Source organism: Echiichthys vipera (assembly GCF_963691815.1).
Source record: "Echiichthys vipera genome assembly, chromosome: 3".
Taxonomy (NCBI): domain Eukaryota; kingdom Metazoa; phylum Chordata; class Actinopteri; order Perciformes; family Trachinidae; genus Echiichthys; species Echiichthys vipera.
In genome coordinates, this window is record NC_139828.1 from 13687246 (window position 1) to 13706408 (window position 19163).

At 42.2% G+C, this 19163-nt stretch overlaps 1 protein-coding gene across 1 annotated transcript in view; it reads right to left on the reverse strand.

Annotated features, from left to right (window-relative positions):
• Positions 1–192: 192 nt before the first annotated feature.
• The window catches only part of acbd6 (acyl-CoA binding domain containing 6), a 32170-nt gene continuing 13199 nt past the window's right edge, over positions 193–19163 (reverse strand). Inside the window, exons 6-8 of the mRNA XM_083911508.1 lie at positions 18667–18756; positions 3332–3362; positions 193–998 (exon numbers count right to left, since the gene is read on the reverse strand). Of these exons, the coding sequence (XP_083767634.1) occupies positions 844–998; positions 3332–3362; positions 18667–18756 (276 nt within the window). The 3' untranslated portion in view covers positions 193–843. The remainder of the gene's footprint in view (positions 999–3331; positions 3363–18666; positions 18757–19163) is intronic.

Consider the following 19163-nt stretch of genomic DNA (forward strand, 5'->3'; position numbering starts at 1 on the left):
AAAGGACCACAGATCGTATTTGAACCCGGGCGGCTGCCAAGGACTGAGCCAATATAGGCGCCACACTCTACCTGGTGAGCTAGAGGCCGCCCCAACTCTAAGTTATCTAATGAGCAGAAAACAAGTCAGAGGTAAAATATTTGTTGAAGACTTTAATTTGATAAATGACAAATTATTAAAGCATTCCTTGAATGTAACAACTGAATCATGAACAAATGATCAGAGAGGGTTGACCCAGACTAAAAGGCCTGGCTGATTGTCAGACCTGGGCAGTAGGAGTGGGTGATATGTATAACATATTCGATTACAGTATGTAAGTTCATATTGCATTTACAGATAAAATAATTGGATGGAAATTCCCCTTTTTTTGGTGCGTCCAGTGACTTAAAAACCTGACAAATCCAGATACTTCATCGCAATGATGCACAAATCCTGTCATCCCAATATTGCCAGTAAGCAATCCTGCTCATTGATTTGCAACATTGCCTACGATAGCCAAATACAGCAAGATATCTTTTAGGCATATTTACCGTAGTATAGTAAAATCTTCACTAGTACAGTTACCATCATATCACCCAACCTTACTGGGAATATAAAGTTGATATACAGTGTTTAGATGAATGGAAATACATGAGGTGTGCTTCATTTCATGTAGTTAAATCCTGTAGTTCCACAGAGCTAAGAAATCCAACTCACCTTAAGTATTTGAAAATCAAATCAAACCGTTTCAATCCTGGTCTACTAACTCCTGGGGATGAATAGAGTCTCTTCAGGGATGAAGGAGGGATAAAAGGGATGAAATGAGGATGAGGGCTGGGGATCGGGTGGCGGCAGTTGGGAGAGCTAGCCTTTCGGAGCCGTGTACTGACGCAGGAGAGAGGAGATGGCACTGGATTCAGTGACCTCCTCGGGGAGAGAGCCTTCCATGTCTTTGATAGACGGGTCTGCTCCAGCGTTCAGCAGGAGCTCCACGATTTCTGCAAACTCACACGCTGATGCTATGAAAAGAAGAAAGAACAATAATAGCGGATCTATAAGGAGGAAAAAAAACAGCAAAGAACAGAAATAAAAGAAGGAGAGGACAAAAAGCAAACGTTCTGGAAGGCATTTAGCTTTTTAGCCATGCTAGCAGCTGTACGGCTATATGGACGCTGTCAGTCAGTTGATCGGTCCAATACTCCGGTCCAGACTGAAATATCTCAGCGACTTTTGGATGGATTGCCTTGACATTTGGTACAGACATTCACCACCATCATCAAGTCGACATTTCAATGTGTCCAGCTCTTTGGTTTAAACACTGCAGCTCATTTCAGACTGATATGATGATGTGAAGGAGTGCTGGGGGGTTTTGATTGATATACGTAAATGTTTCATATATCGCCATACCAATGCATAGCTGAAACAATGGCTGTAACTCTTCAACAGGCAGCACAATATATAATATTGTTCACTGCGGAGAGCGCAACGGTTGGGGCCAGCTGTGAGTGTATTGATAGGAGACCTCTATTAACAGCATACCCTTCTTACTAACGGTTATAACTTTAACACAACACCAATAATAACCCACAAGTAATTCTCTTTAAGGACAAAACACCATGGCACACAATAAGTGAGTAAATTTGGCTCATCCCTTTCCTCTACATACTGTAGTTTAGTACAGTATGTACAGTGCTGCAGTTAATGAAAAGCCCATCTGCAGGCCCAGCACTGACACAAGCCTGGACCTGTGGTTCTCCAAACACTTCATTTCTGCCCCATTGGCAATTTGTGCCCCACTAAAAGGGTCTCCTCGTTCTCTGCATAAGGGGGAGGGAGCAGGGGAGGTGTGCACTTTCTTAACCCAGTTAGCAGGTCCCTGCTTTTGCCGATGCACCTCTCACCCCTCTGGCTCCTCCCCACCCCCCCATTCCCCTCTCTCTTCCTCTCTTGTTCTGAGTGCTCTTCTCTGTCGGTGTCAATCGCTCGCTCCTCTTAAAGAGCGGACTCTATGCTGCGCCATGATCGCTGATGTCAGCAGCCACGGTGATTGACAGCCAGGCCTTCTAACCTCGAGACCAGGGGTGGCTGGCAGACCGGCTACCGGGAGTGTGTGTGTATGGGTGTGTATGGGTGTGTATGGGTGAATTAGATATGATGATATATCGGAATGCATGCGAGTGTGTCATAAAATGCATGCTCAAACTGTGTTTATGAACAGCGTGACGTGCGTGAGTATCTAACTCTACAAGAACCACTAATCTTTCAGCCAAATCAGACTAACACAGCATGGCTTTATTTTTCCAGCCACAATTGCAGACCTCCTCTTGTTGCTCTAAACAGTATTTTAGTTTGCTAGAAATGTGTAAGTGTGTTTGTGTGTGTTTGTGTGTGTGTGTGTGTGTGTGCGCGCACGTGGCGGGTGTCTCGCCTGGGCCTTGAGCTGTAAAAAGTGGCTGGCCCTCGGGGGAGCCGTAGAGGAGGAGAACAATTTATGGTGAGCAGTAAACCCTCAATTAATCACTTGCCAGCCACTCTGGCCCTGTGCAAAGAGAGGTGGGAATGAATTTTCATTCGCTGCTATTTGTCTCTTGGAGTTCATCGCTTATGTTTATTAGTCATCTTTTTATGCCCCATCCTCGGGGCTTCCTCTGCTGAGTGTGTTTTTGTGTGCAGATCTCCGGTGGGTGATGCAACATGCCCACACCAACGCCACAAAGCCGGGGGACAGATGGTGCAGCCACACACACGCACACACTCGGAGGACAGGGGAAACGCCCCTCAGGGACATGGCTGTTGGGGCATGAGAGGGTCAGGGGAGTTTAAGGACCAGTGCTGATTTCCTCTGGGAGGCCCGCCGATTATTACACACACACACGCACACACGCACACACACGCACACGCACGCACACACACACACACACACACACACACACACACACACACACACACATGCACGCGCACGCGCACGCAGAACAAAACCAGACAGGCATCCACAGATGCTACCATACATACCAAAGGACACACATGCACATGCAGGACACAACAGAGAGGAATACGAGAAGCTGGGTGGAAACAACTGTCAGAAATAAAGATGAGGAATGGAGGGGGGAGTGTGGGACAGAAAGAAGGGAAAGATAACAAATTTGGCAAAGAGCAGAAAACAAGCTGCTGTATATAAAGAGAGTGTGTACACAGACGACATAATGATGTCAGTGTGCGATAGATGTGAAGACATTCACCATTCACAAAATAGATAAACACACAAAAAAAGCTTTATGGCAGAAAAAGAAAATAAAGTCAAAAGTGAGTATACACATTTTGGACTATAGCGCTTAATAACATGCCTTCTTACCATAATGTAGTGCTGTCTGTCCTTCATTATCCTGGAAGACAAAAGCAGGTCATACTGTGAACATTTGGGTTCAAGAGAAATTACTTTGCTTAAACTTCACAACAATCAACAGAAAAACTCTCTGTTCCTAGAATACCTGCTACTCTTTGGCTCTGGGCAAAAGGTGCCACGTTTAAAAACATTAAGATATTGATTTAAGAACCACCTGTGACTTGCAGCTTTGATAGTTACTCTTATTGCGTTACGCATCTGTAGTGGTTTGTTAAAAGTTAAAGCAGACACAAACAAACTGTTATGCTTACAACTGAAATGTTTAATTTCCTTGTTCAGTGTTCTCTGGCGTTGTATACTGTAACACAAATGATGACCGAAGTCTGAAGACATTTTCAAAATCAGTCAAACTGAAAAGTGAGTTTTTCTTATAATACTATATCTAGTGTTTGGGCTCAAGGGACTACTATTTTATATACCATATACTCCATTATATGGATACATCATGTGCCCAAAGACTAAATACAGCATGATAAGAAAATGGCTTTTCCCCAGAAACTAGAAGGAGGACAAGCAGGCGGCTGTGGCTCAGGATGTAGAGCAGGTTGTGAACTGATGGCTGGGTTGAGCCTCAGCTTGCCTGGCAGTTTGCTGCCATCTGTGTGTGAATGAGAGGCTTAATTTTAAAGCACTTTATAAATGCAGTCCATATCTATAAACTCATAACAAGTTGAACATCAAATATATGCACACATATGGAGTGTAAAGTATGTTTCATATCATCATTGGGTACAAATGGGTTAAATGAACTGAATTGATTCTATTATGTGTTAATATTAGGAGATATCGTCATATCTCAGTTTTTCCCTACTCGACTGCTCGCAATGATCTCTGAACAATATGACAGGAATACTTCTGTTTGACTTTTTGACTTCACTCGGCTGTCTGTGGCCCCCAAGCCCATTTGTTCAAACTGAATATGGACAGTAAAACAAAGGCTAAGTCATTTCCTAAAACAGCTGGGCACACAGGATGTTGCATCTGATAGGGTTGACTGCAGATTCATACGCATTACACGTCTAGTGGAGCTGCAATGATTAGATGATTAACCTATTAGTTGTCAACTACTGAATTAATCTCTATTAATCACTATTTTGATTTTGTTTTTTTAAGAAAAAAGAAAAAGTGTAAAGAATATTTTTAGGTATTTAAAGGTATCTTAGGTATCTATCCTCCTCTCTGAGAAATGCCGATCAACATTTTTCACAGTTTTCTCACATTATAGACCAAACAACTAATTGACTAATCAAGAAAAACGACAGATTAATCGATAATAGAAATAATCGTTAGTTGCAGCCCTAACATCTAGTATTTACAGCAGCAGGACGGTAGGATTGACTCAAAATAGACTACAGTGTGTGTGTTCATGGTAAGGAAGGAACATCAAGTGCAACGATGTTTCGTTTGTGTGTCTTATTATTTTTGGACAACAATGGAGCTCTGTGGCATAGAGGAATTAAGTTATATGAGGCTTTGGATAGGCAGACAATACTTGTTAGTAGGATAGAGTCGTTTCTGGTTTTGATCTTTTCATAAGAATAATCTAAGATATTCCCAGTCTTATCTTTTAAATTAATCAACTGTGGAGCATATGTGACCCTGACACACATCAGCTCAGGGTCAATCTAGAGAAGACTTAGAGTCATGAGGGTGACCAGAAAATCAGTGGTGGTCTCTTGCGTACAAGTGTGTGTGAGTGTGTGTGCATGTGGAGATGTGGATGTGCGGCATAAATGATACCTTGGGTCGGGGGGGGTCAATGGTGGAGATGTAATTCTTGTTAGAGCTGTGGATTGGGGACAGGGACGGGGACATCTGTGTGTGTGTGTGGGTGGGTGCGCGTGCAGGTATAACAAGACAATATATGACAGGCATCAACAGGAGGTTCATTTCTTAATCACTGTTCCAGCCTGCCTTTGCACCTCATAATGATGATAAATGGTCAAACTGTTGCCTCCAGTCTCAGAGCACAGGCAGTTGTTGAGTCGAGCACAATGGTCTCAGACACTCAGAGGCAAATTAAACGCCAGCGGGCGCAGTGACATTTCCTTCTGTGCCGTAAAATGTCATTGCAGTGGAAATACCTCCAAATTACTAAAACTGTTATGGTGAAATTATTCATTAGTCTTTCCACCTTTGCCCTCCCAACGGCAGATCCTCTCATGCACCTTCCCGCTTTTGGTTACTTCTATCCATGTCCTTCCTCTTCTCTCTTCCAATTCTTCCTCCTCTTCGTCTTCCGACCTCCCTTCCTCCAAACCACACCTCCTTCGTCTCCTTTTCTTTCATTACATCGCCCACCGTCACCTCTTTCTTTTTCCAGTCACTCCTCTCTTTCTTCTTCTCTCTCCTTTCATTATCACATTCACCTTTTTCTCTCTTTTCCATTCAGGCTTCTCTTCAATCTTTATGCTTTCCCTTTCCTTCTTTGTCACTTTCCGGTCTTCCCTCTCTGGTTGGGCCCAGTGCAGAGTGAACCTATTTTTTTTTTCTCTCTCTCACTCTCTCTCTCTCTCCCTCTCTCTCACAGGGGCAGCACTTTGGGGACCTGCTGATTGGATTAGAGCTTTCTATTCCCTCTGGGTGGATCACAGAGCACAGATGCAAATCGCCTGCAGCGTGGAAAGCGTGTCATAGTTAACCCAAGGCAACAATGCTGTCTGTCTGCGAGTCAAATCGCAACCTGTGATGTAGTGAGTACATTGTGTCCGTCTCGATGTTGAGAGAGAGAGAGAGAGAGAGAGAGAGAGAGAGAGAGGGAGATAGAGAGATAGAGAGGGAGAGAGAGAGAGCGAGAGACCAAGAGAGAGACAGAGAGGTAGAGAGAGAAAGAGAGACAGAGAGGGAGGGAGAGAGAGAGAGAGAGATTCTTGTCTGTTAATTAAATTGAGAACTGAACTAAAATTGACAAATGTAGATACAACTGCACAGCACTTTCTAAAAATAAAATGGGGCTGCTCTGCCACATGGAGGAGAGAGGTTACTATTATCAACTAATTTTCTCTCTCACAAACACGCACATACACACACACACACACAGACAAAAAATGGGACAGTGACAGATGTTTACCCCCGGGGCCAAGTGAAAGACCTTGATGCACATAAATACATACAGTTATAATTAAAGTGTAAGGGGTTTAAGCCCTAATCTGCAGTGAGCCCTAATCTGCAGTTAGTTGTTGAACGAGCACACACACACTCATGCAAACAAAACTATGAATGAGTGGTTGATAATTCACAAAGAATAAAACACAGACTGATAACAAAAAAAAAAATACTGTTAGCTGGCCTGTACATGTGCATGAGTGTGTGTGTGTGTGTGTGTGTGCATGAGCGTGTGTGTGTGCGTGCGTGCTTGGCGTACATGTTCATGTGAGGGGTCAGCGGCCTGTCCTCTCAGCGTTCCCTAATGCCCCTTCATCCAGGACGGAGGCTTGATGGAATCACAGGAAATTGGATTGTCTTCCATTTGCTTTGGAAGCAGCCTGGAAGAGACACTCCCCTCCCCTCCCCTCGCCATCCCACCACTCTCCCCCAATACCTGCAGTTAGCCCCCCCCCCACTCTCTGGTGCACCCCTGTTCCCATCCCATTAAGGAGGCATGTCGCACCGAACCCCTTGCTTTTACATGTCATCCAAAGTTTCCCCTTGCGGTGCAGAAATGCTGGGCTGGATGTCAGCAGAGTGCTCAATAAAGCCGCTGCTTGCACAATACCAGCAGCAGAGATCCAGCAGTGTGTAGTGTATCACCCTAATGGGGTGGAGCAATATGCTTAGGAGCAGCAAGGATAGGGATTGATCTATTAGTACAATTGCAGTTTTGCTGAATTTAAGTCACACCAATCTATCATTTCTACCACACAAGCGAGGTGAAGCAAGATGGATGAGCGAGAAAGACAGCAAATTAAGGATGTAGCAAGATATGAGCACACAGCCTTATTTCTTTACAGATCAAAATAATACTGTGACTAGTCCAAAATTGGTCCAATGAAAGATGATCCTGTGTATACATTTGCATCTTTTTTAGCCAGATTGTCCTAACAGAGTGCAGGAATCACCAGGCAAGAGAGAGTGAGCTTGAGGCCAACAAGGATCAAATAAAACATTGTCCGTTTATCCGCAGAGAACACACAAAGGGGCTGTCACAGGAGATGTGTTCATTTCTGGAAAGTGCTTTAACTTGTTTTCTCCGTTGGTCTGCCTTCACAGACCCTGGACAACAGGACGAGAATACTCCAAATATACAACCTAAGCCGTTTACACCAGCATTCAATGGAGGGATCAAGGGCGTATCAGAGGCAGAAACTTCACTCAGGGATACATATTTGACACAGAGGTCTCTTGAGGCTATCTCTGCTTGAAACTAGGTTTCAGTCTGTCTGTGTTTGATTCTGTGTCCGAGCCAGAGGAGAGATTTGTAGGTAGAGGTAAAAGGTCTGTCAAATCTGCTGCCAGCTGTGGAGTCTTCTGCAGCATGTAAGACTGAAGAAAGCCCAGTTTGTGTGTGTGTGTGTGTGTGTGTGTGTGTGTGTGTGTGTGTGTGTGTGTGTGTGTGTGTGTGTGTGTGTGTGTGTGCTGTCCCCATAGACTGTAAAAGCATTTCATGATTTCATACCCAAACTGTCAGGTGCATGGTGGGTAATCAAGCTCATCTCTTTCTTATGCACCATCTTTTTAACATCTGTTAATAAGAATCGTGTCATTCGCAACAGCAACGATAATTGGTATTCATTTTTAGATGGACAAAACATTACTGGTACACAATGGATCATCGCCGTCTATTACTAAAAAATGTTTTGTCTGGAAATAAAAAAATACTACTTAAAACGTTCCGTAAACTTTACCAGGTCTTTCTCACCATCATATCCTCTTTCTCCAACCTCCCTCCTCTCTATTTCTCCTTCAAAGTCTCATTGAACTTTCTCAGGGCTTTTCTTCCTCTCTACCTTTCCCTGCCTCCCCCTTTTCTCCCCCTACTGTCCCTGACAGCAACATTAAACAAGTGGGGAAAAATGGACAAGCAATTATGATTTATGATCAATGCATGCAGCAGCTGCTGACTTTTATAATGACAGTGGTCGGGGGAGGCAGAGCGGGGGGGATGTGTGAGTGTGTATGTGTGTGTGGATTAGTCTCCAGGGTGTGTGTGGGGAAGATGAGGGGTGAATCGATAGGCGACTGGGATCATTGGTATGCAGATTCCAGCAGATAGCATTATGATGAGCAGGTGCCATTAATCAGAAAGCAGAACACAGATCTGAGTAAGATGGAGGAGAGGAGGACTCTCCTCCTTCATCGTATCCCATCTGTAACCAGAGCAGCTGCTGCGGCACCGACAACACAGACCAGACACAATCAACTTAGTCATACTAGTACTTTTTAGAACATTTATTACTTGTTCTGCAGACTTTTCTGCTTACCATTTTCCAAAACATATGGCCATTCATTTTTTGAATTGTTATTTTATTGCATGCAATCTGTCGAGAAAATCTGAAAGACGTCAGTAATCTATCACAAAGACCATAAGTCTGGTATTTAAATATTCAAGTTATTTTATTGTCACATAGCTTGAACATTCTCCCTTAAGACAAACTCAAACATTTGAGATTTTAAAATCAGTTATAGAAGAAAAGCCAAATGCCAAAAATCCACTAAATTCACAAACGACTTTTCAAGTGATTGTAAGACTTGTTTTTCCTATCACTAAGAAACTAACTCTTAAATCTCCATGTATGCACCCACAAGGAGTTTTCAAAAGTCTACTGAAACCTGCATTATGATGACATTCTGACAAAATCAAAAATAGAAAAAAAAAAAATCATATCTCTCAAGAAACCAGCGGAGGTCTTGAAGGTAGGAGATCATGCTAAAATGTGGTTCGCTATGCTTTGAAAAATACTTGCCAACTAGTGAATGCATTTCCTGCAGAGAATGCGTGTGAATGCTGAAAGCTGAAATGCATACAAGATGAAGAGATGGCACTAAACTGAAATGCTTTAAAGATTCAGAACACTTTCCACATGTATAAGCCCTATATGTGAGTGCAAACCCAACAACGTTTCAGACATTTCTTACTTTTTGACAGACACAACGGACAGGGTTTGACATGCAATCACCAGTCCCACAAAGGCAGAAGACTTGCATGCACTGTTGCAACTACACAACAGAGCAGTCTGCTTAGTTCAAGAGAGATAGAGGTCAAAACCATTAGAAAAAGAGGCGGATTAAATATTACTTTGGAACAGTGATAATTCAAAGTTACCATGAATCACAGTAGTAAAAAGCAGTAGAAAGGCAAACGTAGTGTAGGTAAAAGTCATAGTAGTAATATTAGCAGCAGTTGTAGACAGTAAAAGGTCCTCATAGCATAAATGTAGTCAGTGAGCTAAACATTTTGTAATTTCCTTTCAGCATGCACACAATCATGTAAACTAAACATGACGTTATTAATGTGTATGCAGAATGACTTTAAATCCCTCGATGATGCAAGAAACTATTATACAAACATGTATTGTGTGAAAGTATGCATTGTATGTTTAGGTCTGTGCATGCAAATGATTTTCTCCTTATGTTTGACGTATGTGTGAATATGTGTGTGTGTGTGTGTGTGTGTGTGTGTGTGTGTGTGTGTGTCTGTGTGTCTGTGTGTGTGTGTGTGTGTGTGTGTGTGTGTGTGTGTTGGGAAGGCCCCCAGTGTTAAAAGGATCTGCAGACCGGGGCCAGCCCTAATTGAATCTGGGTCTCCTCTCTGAGCAGGGAGAGGTAACCTTGCCACTCAGCGTGTGAGCACTGCCACCCACGGTCAAATTAGCCTGACGCCAAACTCCCTGTCCTTCACACCTCCTGGGAGTGTCCTTCAGGTGCCCGGGTGATCTCCCCCTTCCCCCTCAGCTGGTCCAGAGCTGACAGGGGTCCCCTAGGATGCCAGGGATTATGGATATTTATTGTGTCAGAGTTGTCAAGAGGTCTAAAAATGTGACACACCTTACCTCAGCACAGGTTGGCCATCCCAAAACAACTACTTTGGGTCTGGAGCAAAAGGCAATAAGAGTTCCTAAAGTGTAAAAGCTCCTTTAAATGGTTGGACATACCTTCACCCACAATAGACACATTTTATCACCTTTCTCTGTCCCACCAAACAAAAAGGCCCCTCTTATTCTCTAAATCTCCATTCTCGTCTTTCCCCTCCATACTTCCCTACCCTCCCCATGTCACCAGGCTTGCTTGTTCCCGTGGGACACCTTAGCCCCCATTAAAGCCATCAGAGAGGAGGATGAGGTTGAGGCTGAGAATTAACATCGCCAGAGGCCCCGTCTGTCCTCCTGCGGCTCATCGATGATGTTTAAAAAGAAATATATGAAATAAATAAATACATAAAAGAGTGTAATATGAAAATCAATGGCCAGGCAGCGGGGGCTGCGGCTGAGGCATTTGGAGTGAGGGACTCATAAAGCTGAGTACTGCGGGAGACTGATGGAAGGCAAAACACTTACTTTGTTTATTCTCTCTCCTCACCCCCGTCCCCTCCCCTCGCTGTCTGTATCCAGCTCTCACTCTCTCACTCTCCCCCCCGGCCCCCTCCTCTGTCTGAAACGGTCGAGGACAGCTTTAATGCTCCTGACAATTTATGTGGACGGTTAAGAACGATGGAAATCAAATAGTTGAGTGTAGGCAAGGCCCAGTGAGTGGCCAATAAGAAAGAAACAACAGCTGATGATGGCAAAGAGGACTGTTACCTGCTGGAATGGCTCTTTAGGCCGCACTATTACTGTCAAGTCGCTGGCTCTTTTCTGAGTGCTCATATTATAGATTCATAACTGTATCTATGTCCGATAGGCCCTTTTAACACAGCACGGCAACAGCTTTCATTTCATCGAGTTGAGCTAATATGCAGCTAGTACTAAATATGAATCCTACAACAGCGGCTTACAGTGTGGCGTATAAAATGTCAAGTGGTATGTGTGGGGGTTATGGTGCCATTTATGTCCGTGTGTTAAGGTGTGTTCTGGTTCCTCTCCTTTTAATAGATGAGTACATACGGTAGGAAAGCAGAGACACACACACATATTTGAAAATGCAGGAGCAATAAATTACACTTGGACTTCTTTTAAAGAGGAAGCAAGGAATGGCTTTCTTAAATATCTGCATTAATGTATGCATTAAGCTGTGGGAGTGTCAGAGTCCACTATTAATCTGTTGCAGAGACATGAGAGTGTGTCAAGGTGCTGTAGCCCCGACACCCTGCCTGGGTGCTAGGGTGTGGCTCCTAAATAGGTACCATTTACATGCTGCAAGCTGCAAAGGAACATCCATGTACACATTCATTCATACATTCCTGCCTATTGCCTTGTTTCTAGTCTCTAGGATCTCTAGGAAACCCCTAGCACAGTATATGTAATTTGATATTGTGGTATTAATATACGTTGATATGCTTCTGTTGAGAAAACGTGGAAAAAAATAACACATAAATGTCTATTTTTGTACAAAAATACATATAATACTGCCATAAAGTCGTCAAGCTGATAAATATTAAAGATATTCGATGATGTCCTAATACAACAAGAGAGGTGAAAGGGACACATACCATGGTATAAACAGTATTTGTACGTCTCATATCTTTGTTTACCTGCTCCATTTCTCCCTCCATCCTATTTTATTCTCCATTTTTATTCTTTAACTCCTCGATATATTCCGTCTTCTTACTTTCCCACCTTGCTGCCTTTCCTTTCTTAAAGACCCTATATATTCTGGGGGATCGGTTGCACAATTACAAACACACATACACACGCAAACACACATGCGCGCACACACAGTTATGACGAATCTTGCTGGATATTTGTTATGACTGGCCTGACTGAGCCATTAGTTATAGGAGGCAGTGCTGGGAAAGGGGAGGGATACAAACGTGTAATAATGCCTCCACCATGGAATTTCAATCAACCAGCCGTGTGTGTATGTGTATGTGTGTGTGTGTGTGTGTGTGTGTGTGTGTGTGTGTGTGTGTGTGTGTGTGTGTGTGTGTGTGTGTGTGTGTGTGTGTGTGTGTGTGTGTGTGTTTTTGATCACACAAGTAGTTGGCACCCCAGTAGAGGACACAGATGAGATGGTTCAGTGTTCTTTGTTGCTACAGCAGCAGGCTGAGCTAGAATTCAAAAAGCTCTAAAACGCTCAGTGGAGCTGCAGTATTTAATTTTTGCTGAATGTTGCGACTTCAACATGAAATGTCATAAATATTGATACAGGTTTACTGCGCCTTTTCATGAAAAATGAGCACGAACAATGACTTACATTTTGTTCAATATGATTTAAATGAAATATTTTCCCTGACGTCCTTCTTGATTTGTGAGCCGAGGTTTTGGAACAATCCAAGAATACCTTATTTTGGGAAAATGTCCGAAACACTTTTTCCTATGAGAAAGTGCAGCTTGTGCTATTTGATAATTGCAGTAGTCCATATTTACACGGCAGTCTTGAGATTGTTATATTTTCCCATTTATTTAACATGCATGCTTTTAACATCTGTACTATTTCATAGCAACTCCAGATTTTTAAACTAATTGGAAAGATGCAAGAGTTTCGTGCAAGAGCTAACTTACTAAATGGACAGTGATTAATGATAACTGATCTATTAGTCTGATGATGGAAAACAAATCTGCCAACATTTTTGTAGTAGATTAATGGATTAAATCATTCATAAAGAAATACAAAATATTCATTCTGCCCCAGCTGCTCAAACAAGATTTTGAAGGTGGCAACTGGTAACTAGGTAACTGTAACTAACTGGTGGGTAACTGTGACTTACTGGTAAGTAACTGTGACTTACTGGTAGGAAACAGAAATTAACTTGTAGGTAACTGACTAACTGGTAACAAAATGGTCGGTAACTGTTACTACCTGGAAACAAACTGAAAAATGATCAGGATCCTTTAAATTTGGGTTACAGAATTATGATCGAGATCTGTGTGGGATGTTTTACACTTAAAAATCAACATGTTAGAGGTCTCTGGTGAACAGAAGTATTGAAGACACTGTTCCTAAATTATCTTAAACATACTGTATCTTTCACACTGCCATTTGCAATGCCTTGTTACGTGTCAGTCGACATATATATCAATACTGACATCTATATGACCTAATATCAGAGGATATATCAGTCAGGTTGATTAACTGGTCCAGCCCAAAATGTGACTGTTAACTTACATGAAAATCAAAGGGAAAATCCCTTTTTTACCCCAAATTCTCATTCTCAACATTCATCAGTTAAGTTAATATCTCACACAGTGAGGAATTCACTCCATTCTATAAATAAATCAATATCAAATCAATGGATCTATATCTTAAGAGAGACTCTGCCATTACCAAACAGCCATGCACACATGTATGTACAAACAAGCAGACACACACAAACTGTAGATACCAGTTAAGAATACTTTTCTATAACCTGAAAAATACTGAAACTGAAATAATAACACTGTGCATTTAAGAAATGAAAGAACCTGTTTAATAAGATGTGTCTGTCTGCCAGTCTTGAAGGCTCAACTCCAGCCACACACAGATATCCCTGCAGGTTCAACATGCAGACTACGTGTGTGAGACTTGTTGTGTGCTCTCTAGCCACCAATTGTAGGCCGCCCAGTCAGATATTTATTACTATTGATCTAGCTGGTCCTGGCTAGAGACTTTTGTTCTGCCGGCTCGAGGCTCTGACCTCAATTAAGTTATGAATTTCTATCTGATAGACTGGGAGCGCTTGGGGCCTGCCGTGGCCGTGCTACCACGCTGGATTAATTAGAATTAGCGGTGCTGCGAGTCGCCCTCCCCGCTTCATGGATCATGTTGTTTTAATACAAAGTAGAGGCGGAGGCGTGGGAGGGATGGAGTGATGGGGATGGGAGCTTTGGGGGGAGGGGAGAGTGATGAGGAGAGGGGAAAGATGGAGACAGACGGAAAGGCAAAAAAAAAAGAAAGCAAGCGTGAGTCGAGTAAGGATGTGAGACCCTGTGCTTAAATCCTGCACTTCCTTTTCCACAAAACACCTACTTAAAACCTTAACAATGTTTCCTTCCTGGCATTGTGTTTGTGTTGTGTTAACCTGCATCTCACCTGTCCTTCCTCTTTGTCAGCTTAATCCTGCCTCTGTCACTTACCCTCTCAGTAATCACTCCAAGTCAGACAATGTATAAATCTACTCTGGACCACTCCTACACCTTTGCTGTAGGTCTCCAGCACCTCTGAACCAAAGCCCTGCAGTTTAGACTCCAGTTTCCATTAATGGGCATGTCCTTTCTATAAATACATATTTCCATGGCAACCCTACCGCTTGTTGGGAGGGTTAGAGGTGGGATTTCCACCTGTGGGTCTGGGATTACACTGTCTGGGAAGAGAATGACCACGGGGAGAGTGGACACACAAATGCTCGTCTGGACCAATGGAAAGACATAATCCTCAACTCTTCGTCACACAAAGGGAAACAATCACAGATGTCTGAGATTTGGATGATCCCTCTTCATTGATTAAACTTTTCTCGAATTAATTGTGGTGGATAGTTATATAGTTAAGTAAAAGATTTGTAAACCATTGCTATCATTTGTCTTCTTATTCCCTTGAAAACAATAAAAAGAAAATGTAAAAGTGTAAAAAAAGAGAACTCACTATTTCTTGGCTGGTAGCTGCTGGTTTTGGCCAAAACTAGTCTGGCACATAACCGCCCACAATTGTCATTTGTACACTTTGGTTTGTGTATGGATAGTGTTTAAATACATTTAAAACAATAATAGAAAATAATAATCTAAATAAAATAATAATAATACTGTATGTGTATTCAAAAAATATTTTTTTTGCCTTTTTTGTGGAGAGTTAAATAGTTTTTAACATTTTGTTTTATGACATGGAACATTAGTAAATACTTGACATGTCATGAATTTTGTGCGTTTTATGCGTCTTAAAAAAGGCGGTTGCTAACAGGTGCTCAATAAGACTACAGAGGTTGTCGGGGACATAAAATGTCTTCACGTTGTCAAAATCAGTTGGAAGCAAGTGGTGGTGAAGTTGTAGACATGCGACAGTAGTTTGTTTATAGCTTAACATTTGTTTTTGTTTTTTACTTCTGTTGATTGTGTTTATGCTTCAAAAATCACAAAAAGAAGTTTATTTCTGAAGATAGAACAAACCGTGTAAGCTTCATAAATCTTTGTCGAAGGAAACACAGCGGCGCTCCGGGTTGGCATACAAAAATACGGCATCCCTGCAGCACTCTATTCTGGTCATTACCCATTAATATATTTCAGTCTGATAACCTGCCTTATTTGTAATGTCTTTAAAACAGTTATACTTGTCCTAGCGGAACAAAACTAAACCCTAATTAGTGATGAATCTGTGTTCACTGCTGTTGTGATATGATGGAATGTGCTAAACTTAAGCTGGTGCCTCATTAATGCTCTTAAATACATTGTAGCACACATAATATAAGTCCAGTGGTTAAGCCTTAATTTCCATTATTACATTAAGTGAGGTTTTACTGTCATCTTTCCCACAGTTTGAGTCCCCTTTCTCTTGGTGTATTAGCTGAGGGGGCAGTGATACAGTGAGGATGGGGGTTTAATGTACACTACCAACCCCGGTGCCTGATCTCCAATTGGCAGGTGGCAGAGCTGTGATCTGTATATTCAAACACACACACAGAGCTACCTATTGTTGTCCCTCCCCTGCCTTGATCCAGGATTAACTATCAAACAAGCTTTTAATGCAGGTTACCAGGGTTTGGGAACAATTCACTAAAACAATCAGTTGATTAATTTCAAACGATTTTCCTCCTCTGCCAAGCAAATAATAATACTTTTTGTTTTAACTCTGAAAGTCCCCCTCCCCTTTTTAATCAACAAATTAAGCATAAATCATGTCTGATCTTTATTGACTGGTTGCTGGGCAGTTGGTAGAGGTCAAGAGAGATTACTGGTTCGCCCTTATAGCCTGCAAACAACCCAAACATTCCTCTATTCTTCTCATGAACACAGAAAACCTCCCAGACTCTTTTGTATTGTGACAGGGGCTTTGGGCCAAAGGACAGAAGCATAAAGCTGACCATCAAGTTTTTATCTTTCTCTAATATAACAAACCTCCCTTTCCTTCTTCTTCTCTTTCTTAATTCCCTTCCTCAGCGACTTAACCCCAAGTGAAAAAACAAAACAAAAGGATGTTCGAGCAGGTTCTAATGAGAAGCATATCGTTCTGTAAGCTTTACATAGTGAGATAATTTGGCATTGCGACAGAGTGGTATGATTTAGCTGACTATATTTTTCTCTCAGCCACCTCTTTGCCATCTCATAAATCTGCTACCAGTTACTCTACTGCAGAGGTCCAGTGTCTTTAATATTCAGGCTTCTCCACGGTCCGCTTCCTCAAACACCTGAGAGACAGGCAGGTGAAAAGGTCCTGGTGGCCTGAATGCATGAATTCAGGATTTGTCATTGTATTTTTAGATTTCGTTCCTTTGCATACACATATTTCCTTAAAAAGGCATTTAAAGACTATAAACGCAGCATATGTCATTTTCTGCAGCTGGGGGTCTCTCATTGAAAACAATAACAACACAAGGAGCAATGCCATCATTGCAGTCATTTTTTTCTGGTTAGAATTCCTTGGTAAATAAAAATCCTTCATCCTGTTAAAATTTATAGTTCAAAACGTCCAACAGGGGACATGATAGCGTCTGTGCTGATGCATGCACAAAGGGGATATGACGCCACTGACAGGCGGCGTCGACCAAATGACACCGACCGTGTGTATAACTGAAGCTGAGATGTTATACCTGTAAATAATTACAACAAACCAGGAATCTCTAGATTGCAATCACCCTCTCTCTGTTTTTACGATTCAAGATAAAGACAGGAACATTGGATTATTCCCCTCTATATGTTTTGATAGGAAAAACAGTCAAATCAGACAAAATTGTGAGGGACATGAATTAAAAGTCTACTTAAATCCAGCCATCCATTATCACTACCTGGCCAAAGATTTACGTTCCCTACTTTGACTGCTGAAAAATCTTGGCACATTGGGATATCAATTTATATTTTATCGATAGATACATGACTGTAAATACGCTACATCTTACAAAAGGACAAAAGCCTCCATCTATACATCACTCCTCCTCTGCTGTCATTATCTTGATATGGCTCTAAAATGTATTAGTGAAGTGTTTTCGTAGTTATCCCACTGTTAAGTCTTTTATGAACCATTCGCCACAAATCCACCTCCTCCCTGCGAGCATTTGAAACAAAAGGGGCTATGCATGACCACAAAAGAGAAAGTCATTTGTGAAATGTCCTGATTATGTGGGTTGTGCAACATAAAACAATTTGCCTGATTACTTCCAATTGATTTGGCCTTACAGTTAAAGCCTCAGTGTGCAGCCCGGTGAACTGTATTGTGTCGTGCTGCTGGGCAGGGAAGAGGAGTAATTTCTCAGATGTGCAGCTGAGCCAGCTTACCGCCAAAAGCTAAAGCCTCCTGGATGCTGCTAAACCTCAGGGAAGCTAAACACAAGGCTAGCTACCAGCTAACTCTGTCTGCTAAAGCCCTGGGGGATTTGTCTGTGGCACAAAGTGAATTAAAGGTGACCTTCTGGAAGGGATGGGGAGAAAAAAGAGAAGGGCAATGTGGATGCAGGAGATGTCACTATTTGCCTTGGGTTTGCATGAACATGTGTGCAGAGTAGCGTTACAAGGAATGAGAAGGCTCCTGTGACTTTCCTTTCATCCCCACCCTGAACCCATCGACCATACACTCAAACACACATCTCCACATTCTGTACTGACTTCTAGAGCAAAATACAGCCACTAGACAAACGCATTAAAGTTCTCAGACGGAGCAAAGCATTCGTATTGAGCGAATTAGTGTTATTGAAAAAACTTTGCACTGCATGAATGTTTATGTTCTTCCACCAGTTAAAAAAAATGTCCCCCACTCCAGCTCTCAGTAATTTATGCAATTACAGAGGGGGGATCTAATAATGTAATAGAGATCTGGAGTACCGCTCCACTTCTGGGCAAGTCGCTGTTCCACAATGAATTTTCCCATAGAGGGTTTCTTTCATCGATCTTTTTGAAAAGCTGAAACACAATACTGGTGTTTTCAGTCCATATCACACAGATGCCGAGATAACGGGTAATTACTGTATAAGATCATACAGGCTTGCACAAGAGGAGCCTGTTTGTCTTACAGGCATTTCTTTACAGTTAAATACTCACAGGAAAAACCCAGGAAGAAAGAAAAATGCTGCTCACCTGACTGTTGATATCTGCTTTGTGCTGCAGTAATACAGAAACCAACTCCTTGTGTCCTCTGTCACAGGCCCAGTGCAGGAGAGCTCGGCCCTGTGAACAAACACACAACATATTGGAGAGTCCAACTAAGCATTAAACACAACTGGTGTGTTTAAATCAGCTTTATTGCATGCTGTGTCATATTTGTCATTTCAGACACTCGTGAATTACACCAAAAACACATGGGCATCCTCGTACTCCACCTCTGGCTCCTTAAAAGTTAACTTCCACTTCAATCCGTTTCTTTACTTTCAGAAAAAATAAATAATGCACGACCATTCAGAAGTCAGAGCCTTTGGGCGAACCCTCGGTTCCATAATGACCAGCAGACAGAGTGACGAGATGTGTGTGTTTCTGTCAGTGCATGTGTGCAACAAAGAGCAATAAGGTGGTTCAAGCACAGACCAGAGAGGGCTCACGGACAAATCGCAGTAACCTGCATGCAGTCTGTAAAGCTT